Genomic DNA, 15,661 nt, shown 5'->3' on the forward strand with positions numbered 1-15,661 from the left:
AGGTTAGGCTGTGTGTAAGAACCACCGGGATCAGTGGCAAACCAGCCAAAGAAGCCCACCAGTTAGTCAAGGTTAAGGGTGCACTCGCCATCTAACTGCTCATATGTAAGCACTGGCTCCTGGCCAGCACCAGGGAGACCCCCAAAATGTACCATGTACTTGCACAGTGCATTATGGGATTTCCAGGGGCCAGGATGACGTGTCCCAGCCTCCAACCTTCTGCACTGCCAGAGCAGCTAGTGTCTGTCCAGGCATGCAATCCAGATGCCCAACACAGACCCAACAATTGTCTGTCGGGGAGGTAAGTTTCAGCAGCCTTCCTCCCCACACGCCCAATAGCCCTTCTTACTGATCATGAGAAAGGGCCCCAGAAGTCAAGTCTCCTTATATAGAATGAGGCTGGATGAGCCATTCTGTGGAAACAAATGCTATCCTTTTACCTAATTCATTTACTAATTCATGTCAATAGTATATTACACTCTTTAGCTTTTCTCTTCTTCTCTTTAGGCCTACAAATGGAACCAATGGAACCAAATTGAACCAATATTCACCACAGTAGAATCATGGAACAGTACTGGCGTATTACAACTGGATTCACCAATACATCTTCACTGAGTCATACCCTCAAATATTACACAAATGAAAATAGGGGCAATCTTGTAATATCCCTGTTCTCACATACCAGGAATTAATGCTCAAGTCCTGATCCTCCCATTTACACATTATGGAAGACGGTTCTTCATCTATTAATTTATTCTGAAAAAGCCTGTCCTATACTGACTTCTGAAGCAGGGTGAGGTAATAAATGGATCATAAATGTTTATTTCATTGATGTGGCAGCCACCTTAGGCACAGATTGGTGGAAGCAGTAGTTTGCATACCAGCTGCCTCCACTAACCCACTGCCTTTGGTTGCCTTGGTGGGCTGGTTGACTTCCCCAAGGCTCACCTGGTAGTGCTGGTGACATATGCACCCGCTGCTGCCACAGCTGCTCTTGCCCTCCTCCTCCCAGCTGCTCATCCTGCTCTGTCTTTTCAAAAGGCAGAGAGTGTATAGGACAGCAGCAAATGTCTTTGAAGCACTTCCTGATGCTCTATTCCCTGTCCTCTGCCTTTTAAAAAGAGGGTAGGACGTGTGTGGAGAGGAAGCAGAAGAAATGGAGTGGCTATCACGCTTATAATCAGCAAGTAAGGGGAGAGGGGCAGGGTGGAATCAGTGCTCTCCAGATACAGTGGGGTTGGGGAGAGATTGGAGTGGCAGGAATTGCCTGGGGTAGGGGATTTTGGACAGAACTGGGCAGATGAGAGAACTGATGGGGGTCAGAGTGGGAGCAACAGCTCACCATTCTGCCTCAGGCACTGGGGTGGGGATTTGTACAGAGCCTGTATTAAAACAAAAAACCTTTAGGATGTTTAATAGATTATCATTATCATTGTTATTTTAATATACAAAAAGGATATATCCTAGAGAGAAAATAAACAGATAAGTATACCAGTCATCACCTTAAGTGGCGCAGCGAGGAAATGCTTGACTAACAGGCAGAAGGTTGCCGGTTTGAATCCCCACTGGTACTATATCGGAAAGCAGCAATATAGGAAGATGCTGAAAGGCATCATCTCATACTAAGCGGGAGGAGGCAATGATAAACTCCTCCTGTATTCTGCCAAAAAACCCCACAGGACTCTGTGGGTGCCAGGAGTCGAAATCGATTTGACAGCACACTTTACCTTTACCTATACTGAGATATGTACAAGAAATAGATACATTGTAAACCAAGCTTTCTAAAAATTCAATTTATTGCACCTATGCACAAAGACGGACATTCTGAGCAGTGCTAGAATCAGTATCATGTAATGGGTCCATGGAGGATTCTGCAACAAAGCTCAACCCAGCATGTTGCCGAGCAGGGGAACGTTTATGGAGAGGAAGCGGGTAGTAATTTTTGCTGATATCTCCTCCCTCCAAAAGTACCTTTTGACCTCAGAAATATGTCCCTGAGGGCTTCCAAGCTAGGTGTAAGTTGCAGGGTTACATATATGAGAGAGAGAAATTGTAGAGAGCCTGGAATGAAGTGGCTGAACAGCAAAGTACTTTTCACCTTGGGGTGAAAAGTACACCTGTCTAAGGAATTGACGTAGTCTGTTGCTGATTTTTAGGAATGCTCTGTTATTGCAACCTCAACTAATTAAAAACTATTATATTTGTAAATAAACTGAATATTACAAAGACACCATGAGTCTTCAGTTATCTCTCTTCTAAGGGAAACCATAACCCTTGGCATTTGTCCATAAGCATGCATTTGCATATATGTGTGCTAGAGTCAAGCTCACACCACTATTCATAAATTAAGCTCTTCAGGCCACAGAGTAATTATTATACATAATATTTACTCTATGGCCTAAAGAGCTTCATTTACCTCCATTTCCCCCACACAAAGCAAAACACATACAGCTCTTAAAATTGTGAGTAGTTCTATTAACTACTCTATACTATTTACTTCTCTAGTAAATAGAGTATTCTGTTTACTGCTCTAATACCCTTATTTACTATATTCTCTTAACTACTCTAGTTCTATTTATCATGAGTAGTTCTATTAAAGCAATAAATTTTATGATCAAAGCACTGAGCTGCTGGTCTGGGAATAGCCTCTGTGAAGATATCTAAAATGCAGCTTGCTAATTGGTGCAAAACCCCTGTTTTATATTGATAGCAACATTTCCTATACCACATTGCAGAATGTTCTTCTGCTAGAAATCCTTCAACCTAGATCAAAATAACTATTTGCAAGTAGTTCCATCTGTCCAAGAAGGCTTTCTACTTTTATAGTCCTTACACATCACTCCTTCCCTGTCCCAAGAGGAGTTTCCAAACCTATTTCTGGTATGTCAGAAGAAACTTCTGTTTAATGAAAAGGCCACTTCCAGCCTCAGAGGCAAGATGCCTCTAAATACTGGTTGCAGAGAACAGCAGCGAGAGATCAGGCATGCCCTCACCTTTTGCCTGTAGGTTTCTAGTGGCATCTGGTGGACCACCGTGTGAAACAGGATGCTGGACCAGATAGGCCTTAGACCTGATTCAGCAGGGCTGTTCTTATATATGGTGGTGGAATTCTTCTTCTTCTTTTTTTAAAAGGAAAAACCCTTGAACATCTCTGTAGTGACCAGTCTCCCCTCCCTCTAATGAGTTAACAAGAAGTGAACCCTTGTCTTGACTGACAGGCTGGTGAATTCCAGGGCACAACCAATCAGTACACCAGGTGGGTGGAACCTAGAGAGTTGTTGCTGGGAATTCTGGAAGTTCTCTGCTGGAAGAGCTGGGGTGGACATGTGGCAGTGGAGTTTGCTGCAACAGGATGACCGCAGCTCTTGGAAGATAGAACGGCAGGGGCTTGATTCTCACCAGGAGTTTGGTGAATTCTAAGATAGGAAACCTAGGCTTTGGGAAGATTAATCTAGGGGAAAGTTTGTTTAGTCAGACTTTGCGTTAGAAACCTATATTTCTTTGTGTGTGCGCTTTGTATTTCCTAAATATCTGTTATTTGCAACTAAGTAACTAAATTTGAAAGTATCCCACCCCACCATCTTCAGGGTGCTTTTAAAGTATTCTTTTAAACAACTAAGTATTCTGAAGTGTATCTAAAAGCCTCAGACGGAACTAGTCTGTAGTAATTGAATAAAAGTTTTTTCCCCTTTGTTCATTACCTTTTTCAAGCCTCCAAGGGTGGTTAATCAATAACTAAGGAGGAGAGGTGCCCCCCCCCAGTGCAGAAACACCTCTCAAAGACAGCTTGACCAAATTAACAATTAATTCCACATGCAGGTAGATGCACAGAGGGAAGGTTTATTCTTGCCTGCTGACAAGTGGGAGCAAAGGGAAATGGGGATTGCTAGTCACCCCAAACCATGTTGGGAAAGACTTCCTAAAGTGGTAACTTGGCGAGATTTACCCTATCAGAGTTTTTATTAGCTTTCTGGATTTGGAAAGTTAAAGATTTTTAAGCCAGCCCATCTGCTTCTCAAGCAGAGTAAAGGGATAATTCAGCGCTAGAGTATTTCCTCGTGCTGCAGAGCTGACTCAGACTGGTCACTGAGTTAAGCATTAACTGGCTAAGGCAGGAAGGAGAGGAAAATTCCTTCCAGCATACAATAATTCGCTACAATACCTAAAGGAGATCTTTGGATCTTAGCCTCTGACTCCACAGGCACGTGATCTAATTCTGCAATGTTTTAAACACTGCTGAGATGTCTATTGGGAAATCACTCTACCTGGAGCATTAAAATCCATTTTCTTCACTCCAGTAACATCCATTAAAAAACCCACTAAGAAACTGCAATCAATGGCTATTGCTGTTGAAATAAAACTACAGTATCATGTCAATATCTCCCCCCCTTAACCTTTTAAAAGAAATATATATTACAAGCTGACCCCGCACAAAGCATCTGTGCGCTCTGTGGGGCCGGCTACCTCTCCCCCCCACCACCGGTGCCATTGCCACTCCTTGCTGGCCTCTGCGGCCGGCCTCCTCTCCCCCACCCTCTTGCCCAGGCTGCCGGCTGAGGCCCGCGGCTCTGCCCGGGCCCACCGCCGCCCAAGGCCTGCGGATCCGCCCGGGCCTGCTGCCGCCTCGCCCGCCTGGGCCCATCGCCGCCCCGCCTCAACCAGCCGGGCCCGCCGCTGCCGCCTCGCCTCACCCGGCCGGGCCCGCCACCACCTCGCCTCGCCTCGCCGGGCCCGCTGCCTCAGCTCCGCGGCCACCATGGCCGCCCACAGCCTGGCCCACTGGTTCTCCTGGGTGCGCCTTACCCAATCAGGCGCCCCCGCAGCCCAGCCAATCAGCTGGGCTGCCGGGACGCACGTTGGAAAGGCACACCCAGAAGAATTATATATATAGATTTATGGATGGGGAATCTTTCTGCATACATTTAGAGGAGCTTTCCCTTGGTTATTTAATGATATACTTCAGATTGCATTTTTTAAAAAGCATGAAGTGTGATGAAGTACAGAATGATAAATGAGGAGCTGCGGTTCACATGCTATCATATTGTAACAATTATTATTCTGACTTCGCTAAATGAATTTAGCGAGAAGTTCACTTCAATATAGCACAGAGAGCACCAATCCTGTTAATAACTGTATCCTTTATTTTCCACAGATCTCATTAATAGCCTTACTTTGACATTACAGAAAAGTGGCTCCAGGTCCATACATCCAGTTCCATGTTTTTCCATTTCACTCTTTGTAGCTCTAGACTAGTTAACCATTCATCCCCCACACAAACAAAACATGTTTTAATGGTGATATTGAAACAGAGTACTATAACATCTATTATCTTAGTGCCAAACTAGATGTCACATACAGATGTGTTTGAAAAACCATTCCTAGTGAGTCGCACAAGACTGGGCAAGCAACAGGTTGGATGCTTCCCTTCCCCATCTTACACAGGGTTGCACATTCAGAATAAAAGCTCCTGGGGGCAATTTGATATGAAGAAATAAGCAGGGAAATAGTGGCACACCTTGCTCCATCATGCTCCACTTCTCTGATCCCCATCACCTCTCTGGAAGCAGTTTTTCTTGTTTAAAAAGGACCATCAGTTATATGTATTTACAGGTATTTGACTCTCAGCAAGGAAAAGATCTAGAACCCTCTTTTGCCCTTCATTCTTCACATCTCAGCTGTCATGAGATGACACTTCATGTCAGCTACTGTTCCAAAGTAGAGTTATCTCATCGTTAGTGGGTGGATAAGCCAGAAGCACTGAACTAGCATAACTTAAAACAGCTCTATGAAAAAGTATTGAGGTGTTAAAATAACAGTGCACATTAAAATGCCAGGGTTGTGCTGAGAAAAATGGGCATACGTCAGAAGCACTGATTTTTGTCCAGCTTAACACAATTCATCTATATTAGGCCATTGTGAAAAAGATGGGCTACTACATAACAGATGGCAGTTAATGTCAATGTCCCTCATTAGCTCCTGAAGGGACTGCGCTAGCCTGGGAGAAATGTTCTTCCCCTACCTTCTCAGGGGCAACTTAACATAGGTGTGCTCTTAAGGAAATAGAAAGAAGGGTGCCCAGGCCAAAGAGAACTTTATGAGGAGCCCTTACATGCCCCACCCCCACCCCCAAACTCCTCAGGTGCTGCACAAAGCTTTCACGCCCTGAAGGCAGGAAAGGAGAAGTCCAGGCCAAGGAGCAAATGCCATGGGCTCCTGAAGAAAGCAACAGCCTCTGCAACTTTTATTTTGTGGCTTTAGTATTTAAATAGTTGCAAACCACATTGGAGAAGCCACCTAATGGTGCAGCGGGGAAATGATTTGACTAGCAAGCCAGAGGTTGCCATTTCAAATCCCCGCTGGTCTGTTTCCCAGATTACGGGAAACTCCTATATCGAGCAGCAGCGATAGAGGAAGATGCTGAAAGGCATCATCTCATACTGCGTAGGATATTGCAATGGTAAACCCCTCCTGTATTCTACCAAAGACAACCACAGGGCTCTGTGGGCACCAAAAGCCAACACAGACCTGACGGCACACTTTACCTTTAAACCATACTGGGCACCTTGGCAGAAACGCAGTATATAAATGCAGCAAATACAATAAAAAGAAAGTCTTTTCCCAAAGTTATTCCCTTTTTGTACCTCACCCAGACTTCTGTATGGAAGACATGGCTGCCTATTGTTTCATCTACTCATGTGAATTCTTACCTATCTTCATCTCTTCAGTTGCAGTGTACCTCACTACAACTGTTTCTGATATCCATTTCTTTTAAAGTGGCTAATATGAATGGACGCTATGAACAGTGATAGCTGCTGCGGGCACTGCAAGTGAAAGTAGCTGGTCACTTTAAAGAAAGGGATAAGGAGGAAGCTATCCATCCCCAACACAGCATCTCTCCCGTGGCTGTTGCTGGTGTCTGTCTTGTGTGTCTCTTAGATTATGAGCCCTTTGGGGACAGAAATCCATCTCATTTATTTATCAATGTAAACCTCTTTGGGAACTTCTGTTGAAAAGCAGTATATAAATATTTGTAGTAGTAGTAGTACTAAAAAAGGAGGAAGAAAAGTATGGTTTTGCCAAAAAGAACTTATTTCAAAATAAACATAATGGGATCTTGCCCAGGAGCACAGAAATTGCCAGATTTTTATGAGGAATATAGTACTAATACTAAATGCCATGTAGATTCACCATTTTGATTTCATGATCAGCCAACTACAAATAAACAATGCCTAAGCAGTGCTTGAAGGGCCCTAGTGTGTGGAAACCTCTTCTGAAAAAAGCAGTTGTACAAGTTCCTAGCGCCATCTGTTGGAGGGATGAGGTCCAAACTACATGTGCTGCAGGAGATTCATAATTAGATCTAATGATTTTTTTAAAAGAGACCCTAAAACAGGCACAGAGCATTCTGCATTTCACAAGAGCCGTGGCATTGGGAAAAGAAGTTTCTAATCTTTCCACCCTGAAATTTTTTCTGCTCTGAATGTCACACAAACACACACACACACGGATTATGGACTTTGTCTGGGGTGGGGGGAGTGGTACAAAAGGTTTCCCCATTTTCACAATGCATTAATTTAAGAGAACTATTTTAAAAAAATATCTCAACAGTATCTTAACACCGTATCAGCTATGCAAGTTTATTACTGGAGAAGCAGATATAAAAATGTTAAGGATGGCCACTGGAGATGTGTCCAATCAGGATCTGGCTTTTCATGTATAGGGTGAAATGGTCCTATATTTTGAACATACTGGAACAAGTCATTTGAAGGTTATCTTAAAGCAAAAATCAGTTCAAACTCAAGTTTTAGCTTAAATATAAAAATAAGTTAAGCACAGGAATTTCAGCATTAGCATGTCACCAGAGACCACAGATTTAACAGCAATTTTAATAAAGGGACTTTTTCTATGTGGAAAGGCATTACTTTTTATAGTTATAGAGATTTAATTCAAATAACAAGGTGCATTACACAGGAAGATGTGAAGTTGTATGCACAGGGATGGTAACCCCTTATGATTGTAATATTTACAAATTATACACTTTTCAGAACCCCCATTCAGGTATTCTAAAAACTGGGGGAACCTCATACAGCACCCACAAATCTTGCTCATGGACCCCACACTGTCCATGGTTACAGCACTTGTCTGTAGAGACAAACACTGTCATTGGAATGCTGAGAAATTATTGGAAGAATCTGTCTACAAGAACAGCATTTGTCTCTGCAGACACACAAGCAATCATGGTCAGCAGTGGCAGGAAACTTCAGAGTGCACTCTTAGGGACACTGTACACAAGTACAACATTCCCAATTTTCACAACACCTGCATTAAATCCATAGTTTGATAGGAGTTAGTCTTTGAAGAGTTGTAATTGATCGTCAGCTCAAAAGTTTACTATTCTAAATAGCAGGTTTTAATGTTATTGAAAAGAAGTCAGGATTTATATAAACCTCTTTGAGCAAATGATATAGGTAGAGAACTATCAGAAGGGGGACCAAATATCATAATGAAAAAGCAGTACTTGAGGACACCCAATAAAAGTGATTTATAGGCAGTATATGACTCCCCAGAGTCTGAATAAAATTTCCCAGGCAAAGTGTTGGAAATTAAAAGTTCAATGCACAGATTTTTGACATGTTTGGTGGTTGTGTCTTAAGAATCAAGCTTACTGGTTTCACATGTTTACAGTTATCCAATAAATGACAGGTGAGAGCTGAAATTTTGCATTTTAAATTTATGTTTTGAAGAATCTCAACCATTCTTTTTCTCATCTCATAAAGTACATTATTGTGAAACCTATAGTATTTGTATAGACACATTTCTCAACACCTAAAATAGAAGTACTGGCTGACATCCTTACTAGTGGTGTGTTGCAAAATAAGCAAAGTTGCTGTAGCGCAAGGTCACATAATTGAACTAGAATAGATTTGAAAATTGTGCAAAAGTCCCCTTCATAGCAAGTAAGATGTGACATAGTTGTGCCCTCTTGATCAAGCACAAGCATGTTTGTGGTAGCACTGTACTAGTCTGGAACACGTGCAGAACTGTGCAGGAAGCTAGAACAGCTTTGCACTAGCACGATATCCTTCCACAAGTATTTCATTACTTAGGATGTCAGCCACTGACATGAGTTTAAGTGGGCCTTATCCAGATCAGATGATTCCCTCAAAGCCACACCCCCAAACCTTCTGTTTGCCATCATAAAGTTTACAGCAAAACACACAGACATGAATGTAGGGATCCCTCCCAATCCATCACACTCATTTTGCAGATACAAGGCTTTCAAGTAATGAGGAAACACACTATTTGGAAAACAGTGCACAAGATTTGATGACCATCACTGATGGTCCTCCCTCATATATATATTTGTCATATTCATACAAAACATGTGTAGTCAATGAAATCAAGGAAACAAGCTTAGCAAAACAGTTTTACTAATTTACAGTAACAGTGTAATATACATATGCTGTATTAAGTATATTACGCTAGTATGTTCTACCCATTGCCCATCCCCATGCATTGATTCAGGTATGCATCACATCTTTTCATGACAGTAAGCAAAGAGAGCTGCCAAAATGGAGACTTGGTACTCCATGCTAACACAGAAAAAAATATATATCTGTGATATAGTAAAGCACTCAGCAAATTCACTTGAACATGTTATGCATCGTAACATGCTCCTATGCATCACCATCAATCCCAAGATTACCTGTCTCCACACTGCTATCCTGCTTTCAGTATTTGCTCTAAAAATGTCCTCAAACAAGGATGGGCTTTGCTCTCCCTCAAACTAATATTTTGGTGGGGAAAGATTTCCCAAATCCAACAGGTGGATTTGCTGCAATTGTCTTGGGAATATGAAAAAATCCTAAGAACAAATGTGTAAGCAAGAAGTAGGACTGTGATTTCAACACACAGAGAGGTACAGCTCTCACAGCTGGGCTTGTCAATATGCAAAGCCATTTCTGCTTTTCTTCTGGTTACTCAATAATATTATGTATTTATCTGATAAAATTTCTACCCAGTTCTTCAAGTAAAAACATTTCAGGATAGTTATGAATATTATTATACTGCCTTATTTTCAAGGAAAAGGGGGAAAAATGAAGTCATCCTTGAAAAGAATGAAAAGACTTAAAGTCTTAGCCTCACTGAGCACAACAGAGCAGTTAAAAGAGGAGTTGTGCCTGGAAACACAGAAATCTGTGCTACATATATGGTACTAAAATCATTTCATCTATGGAAACCCATAAATACTTGAAAGTGGACAAGCTCATGGCAGCAATCATGCGGGTTAATGGAAGCTCACATCTTCCATGCACTTATGTCACACAACTCCCAGCATATCAATCTATTTTGTTGATTTTGAACTAATGCAAACATCTACCAGTTTCCTCCACCACCACCCTCACATTAAATGGCTGGGAACCAGTTCATGAAGGAGAGTAAGCCCTTTCATCGCTTGGAGGTTCATGAAAATCATGTCAGTCCTTTTATTTTAGCTGCCAAGATGTCAGTCCTCACATTTTAGGTATCAGGTAGGCAAACAATCATGGGCTTTGGACCATAAGGATGAAACAAAACTCACTGGCTGTAAGCTTGATTGAGCATTTAAGCATGCCCAAGACCCACTGAAATCAAACAGGACATATGCATGTGACTCCTGTATAGGGTTGCAAACATTGTTTTATCATGTTTACCTTCGATAGAGCTATAAATTACACCGCTGGATTCAATTTTTTCTTACATCATTTTGTGAAAAAATATGTATTTGGTTTTCTGAAGCTCCCAAATATGCAGTTCCTTTCCATGTTAAAAGCAACTTCACTGAGACTAGAAACCTCAGTTGAAAATATTCATTAGTTTATCATTACTTCAATCAGATTTTTAGAAGTATGGTACGGATATAACTTATTTTGGAAAAATATAATGTAGCCATATTTTTCTACATCAACTTTTTTTCTACTCTAGTTCAATCAGACTGTCTTGGTGTCTTCATGGTATTCGCTCATTTACAAGAGTCAAGGCCAAAAGCACAGAAAACAAGAATTTTATCATCAATATTCTTCTGTGTAGTGCATCGTGCTAGTGCATTAACTCATATATTAGTTTCCAACCATACTAAGTTTTGTTAAGTCAGACAATAAAGAATTCTATTCTTATATATACTGTTAACATCTGGTGGCTGCTTTGCCCTATTATAGGACAGTGCAGTGAATGCACACTAGAAATTTGCCATTATGTGCATCAAGCTTAAGAGTATAGACTCAACTTTGGATATATCCACACTAAAAATGTATATCAGTTTATAATAGCTTTCCCCAAATAATTCTGGGCATTGTAATTTGGTGAGTGTGCTGAGAATGTCAGAGATCCCTTCCCCACTGCCCAGTCTGGAACTATACTTCCCAGGGTTCTCTAGGAAAACAAAATGATGGTTAAACTGGTTTAAATCTTTAGTCTTGATATACTTGTTGACAAAGAGAATAGCAAATTGAGAGTACACTAGCTGTCCTGTCACAAACACAATGCTCTTGGCTGCAGAAGACATGTCAGTTTCTAATAAAACTGGGAAGTCCAATCCTGAGATTAACAGGCTATATTAGATTACCAGAAAATGTTATTTTATCCATTTTAACAATGATAATCATCAACAATTTATTTGGTTCTGATAACTTTATAAATAACTATCATGTCTAGTAAACTGTACAGCAACATGACACTGATCTCAAATACAAAGCTTAGAATATAAGACTAAAAAAGCCAGAGAGCAAATATCCATTGACAAAACTCTCTTTCTAACCCAGAGCTCCATTTTATTGAACACTCTGAGGTACAGAAAGAGCTCTCATTCATGAAATCAACTGAATAGGATCCCCAAGTCAAGGAGCCCGTACTCGTTATCCTTCTAAATTAGAAATAGTTTTGAACTTTGTGTTATATATGCATGTATTTTATATATAAGCACATTCAATTGGAATTGTTTAAAAGCTGGGAAAATGTTCAAAAGAAAAAAATCCCTCAGAATATCACAGCTTTGTGTTGGGAAAATAAGAACAGAAATACAAATATGTCTATAACCACTATTCAATTTATCAAACCTTTTTTTTCTGAAGTTCTTTCTTAATTATGTACAGGCTAAAGAAAAAAAAAATTCCCACACATTCTTTATGGTGACATTTATCGATCAGGATGATCAAATAAAAGCAGGACATATTAGACCTATATGGTGTCCGCTTTAAAAAGTGAAGTCACCTACAATTTAGTTCAAACAAAACAAAAACCCTTCATTGAATGACAACTGCTGGTGTAGTATCTTGATCAGATATGGAGACCAAGGTTAGAGTAAAAGCCCTAAGACAAACATTACTTCTGCAGCTCTTCCAATCAGTATGTATACATTAAACGTTGGCAAACATGTCTGGAGCATTAGGCTTATACGAACACAGGAGTCCTCTTCAGTCTGTACAGCATTAAATGGAACATTTGCCAGCTTCAGTCCTCCAAAAATGCACCCATAAGTCAGAGTGTCACCTATGAACTACATAGTGAATTGAATCTTCAGAAGAATATTTGTTTGGCATCTCCAGGGCTCTGTTCCATGGGACAGTATGGACATTTTAATCTAAAGACAAAGAAAGTGTTAGTTTTTTATTGACCTTGGAATAAAGTCCTCAGAATAATGTTGCCATAGCAACAATTTAGCATTTCCCATCTTGTTTCAATAGCATCTAGTTTTCAGACGAGTATTACTGAATGGAGGCAAAGTAACTAGAGACCAAGACTTAGAAACTGGTTTACGTTATAGAACACTGGTTAAAGATGAGGAGCCACAGATTGGTTCATATAGCATATGGTTCAGTTCCCACATCTGCAGTTAAAAGGGATCTTGAGTAGATCTTTACCTTACTTCACACAGATCCTTAACTGTGCCTGAGCCCAGAATGAAATCCAAAGATGAACATTGGTTCACCACAAAAAACTGCACTCTCCTGTTCAACTTCCCCCTCTTCTTATTGTAATGTGACATCATATTGTACATTTCTCCACCACCCACTCATTATTGACTACTGTGGGGAGCAACAGGAAACACACAATATTATAATGTTCAGTCGCACATTAAGTAAGAGGATGGGGAACTCTCTACAAGGTTGCCACCAAAAACCCCAACATCCCATGCTTATTGGCACATTTAGCCCTTTCTCAGTCCCACCACAGTTGTTGCCATTTAAGATAGAAGCACCAATGATCTAACTGCATATAAGGCATCTTCCAAGAAGATGAACTGAGAAATCTTGGCTTTGATGGAAGAAAATGTAAATGACTTCAACTGACCCAATATTTTTCCCTTAAGATCACTGTTTTTCCTCAAGTAACAAGCCTTTATCATTAAGGGGGGGGGGCACAAAGGGCCAGTTTGGATGATACCTCCCCGACCAGACAATTAAAAGAGGGCCATGCTGAGTGTGCATTCCTCCTGTCAGATCCCTTTATTGCACGAGGTAACTGTTCATCTGAATGGTTGTTCTACATGCGCTCAAAATGCTCCAATTAGTAGTATGGATTTTTATATACTGCATTTTTAAAAAGCAGTTTACCTAGAGAAATAAAAATAAAGAAGACGGATCCCTGTCCCCAAAGGGCTCACAATCTTTAAAAAAAAAATTTAAAAAACAGAATTCAGCAACAGTCACTGGAGGGATGCTATGCTGGGGCTGGATAGGGCCAGTTGCTCTCCCCCTGCTAAATATAAGATTCATCTCAGGCCATTAACCACTTTGGTGTGGGTTCACACAATCATGCTAACCCATATTAAACCTAGATTCAAACAATTGTATGAACCAGGCAAAAATGTATTCATCATTACCTACCCTGGTTTGTTGCTGGAACTTGAACAAGTTTATGGGGCTTCTGACTGAACATTATAGTTTTCTGGTTGATCTTACATCCTTACTCTCAAGAAGAATGTGCCCCATAAAAATACTAGTAAGGTATTTCTGTATTCATTTCTGCAGTTTCTGGATAAGCTAAATTAGCGATATGTTTCTACTGAGCAATGCTCAGTAATTTAGAAACATTTCAAAATTCATAGCTAAGTGTCCCATTAATTTCAGTGAGACTAATCCTGAGAAACTTGGACTGGATTTTAGTCATAAAATATTAAAAATGAATAGGATTTTACTTACTTGCTGCCATTAAACATTTTATTTAGAGCATCTCTTGATATAATGTGACCACAAACCAACTTCATAGGTGGGTTAGTATCTGTTGTTTGTTGACGAAGGATAGGGCAAGCAAATATTGAATGATACCAGCACTTTTTGCCAAGGTCAACTTCAATCTGCACAAAAGCAAAACAGTAATATCACAGTTTCAAACTAGACACCGGTGAGCATATTCACTGAAAAAGCACAAAAGCAATACAGTACTGCCTCAACTGATAGAAGTTACAAGACATCTGTGAGCAAATTCTCAGATCCACACAAGATTTGGGAGTGAATGTGTGGCAGAAGAACCAGGGAACTCTCCTGGCTAGTGACACCTGACAACATCACAACCTTTGGAATACAGAAAGAGAGGTACATAAGTGAATACTTGAAGTAGGTGCTGACTAATGGTCTCTTCCAGAGGCAAACCAGGCAAAGAGGGGTTTGAATAAACCTGTACTATCATTAAGAGGGTCACATCAAAATTCACCCTAGGACTTCCAAATAAATAAAGGTCAGAATGGAGGTCAAGGAAGGAGCATATTCCATCACATCTGAACACCAAATGATCACTTACTGACTCGATATTTGCATATAGCTCCACAAGAAAAGCTGATTTGAATGTTTTAAACCTATGCCTATTTACTGTGGTAATATTTTTTTCCCTTTTATAAAGTAACTATTCACAACAGCTCAATTGGGTAGTTTCCCAATTCTCAGATTTCTGTATCAGTCACATAATTGCATTCAGTCACATAATTAGTAGGTCATGAAACAGAACTCATTGCTCTAACTTTTATAGTTTTCAAGAAAATACACTTTCAAGTTAGCCTAGCAACAATACAGACTGAAAATGCACTTCATTGACTGATGCAGTTATGACATCACTTTATCGTTCTGTTCTGGGCAAAGATACTGCAGCTTATTCTGCTGGGTTTTCTCTGCTTTCTACTTTGCTGCCAACTAACAGGCTTTACAATTATTAAGATGAGCAAATTACATGGGGGGGGGGCGGGGGATTCTTCCAACTTTGCTACCAAGTAATGAGGAGGTTGCACCTCTAATTTGGATGGAATACTGCGAGGGCAGGGAAACTGAGGAATTCTCTCCTCTGATACTGCAGGCTTTTGGTGTATGAGGAAGTGGCAGCTCTGATTTGGGAGGCGGTGGAGGGGAGATGCTGGAAGGGGACTGAGGAACTTTTTCTCTACCACCATCTCTAGTGATCCTGGGGGTGGGGTTGCCTACCTCCCTGCAAAAATATATAACTTATCCCTATAACCAGGCTCTGTACTGGAGGACTGGAAAGCAGCCAATGTAATACCAGTTTTCAAAAACAGATCCAGGAGTGATCCAGGAAATTACAGGCTGGCTAGCTTAACGTGGCAAATTGATCGAAAGTATTCTCAAGGATAAAATTGTAAAGCACAAAAAGAACAGGCCCTGCTGGGGGAGAAACA

At 40.7% G+C, this 15,661-nt stretch overlaps 2 protein-coding genes across 11 annotated transcripts in view; one reads left to right on the top strand and one right to left on the bottom strand.

Annotated features, from left to right (window-relative positions):
• CD8A (CD8 subunit alpha) overlaps positions 1-2,228 on the top strand; it is a 41,475-nt gene extending 39,247 nt beyond the window's left edge. For all 9 annotated transcript variants that reach the window (XM_053259421.1, XM_053259427.1, XM_053259425.1 and 6 more), the window contains one exon: positions 508-2,228. In XM_053259421.1, the coding sequence (XP_053115396.1) occupies positions 508-559 (52 nt within the window). In that variant the 3' untranslated portion in view covers positions 560-2,228. The remainder of the gene's footprint in view (positions 1-507) is intronic.
• A 7,186-nt stretch (positions 2,229-9,414) lies between these two features.
• The window catches only part of RMND5A (required for meiotic nuclear division 5 homolog A), a 49,551-nt gene continuing 43,304 nt past the window's right edge, over positions 9,415-15,661 (bottom strand). For both annotated transcript variants that reach the window (XM_053259411.1, XM_053259412.1), the window contains 2 exons: positions 14,181-14,335; positions 9,415-12,619 (listed from right to left, as the gene is read on the bottom strand). In XM_053259411.1, the coding sequence (XP_053115386.1) occupies positions 12,556-12,619; positions 14,181-14,335 (219 nt within the window). In that variant the 3' untranslated portion in view covers positions 9,415-12,555. The remainder of the gene's footprint in view (positions 12,620-14,180; positions 14,336-15,661) is intronic.

This window comes from Hemicordylus capensis, chromosome 6 (genome assembly GCF_027244095.1).
Source record: "Hemicordylus capensis ecotype Gifberg chromosome 6, rHemCap1.1.pri, whole genome shotgun sequence".
Classification (NCBI taxonomy): domain Eukaryota; kingdom Metazoa; phylum Chordata; class Lepidosauria; order Squamata; family Cordylidae; genus Hemicordylus; species Hemicordylus capensis.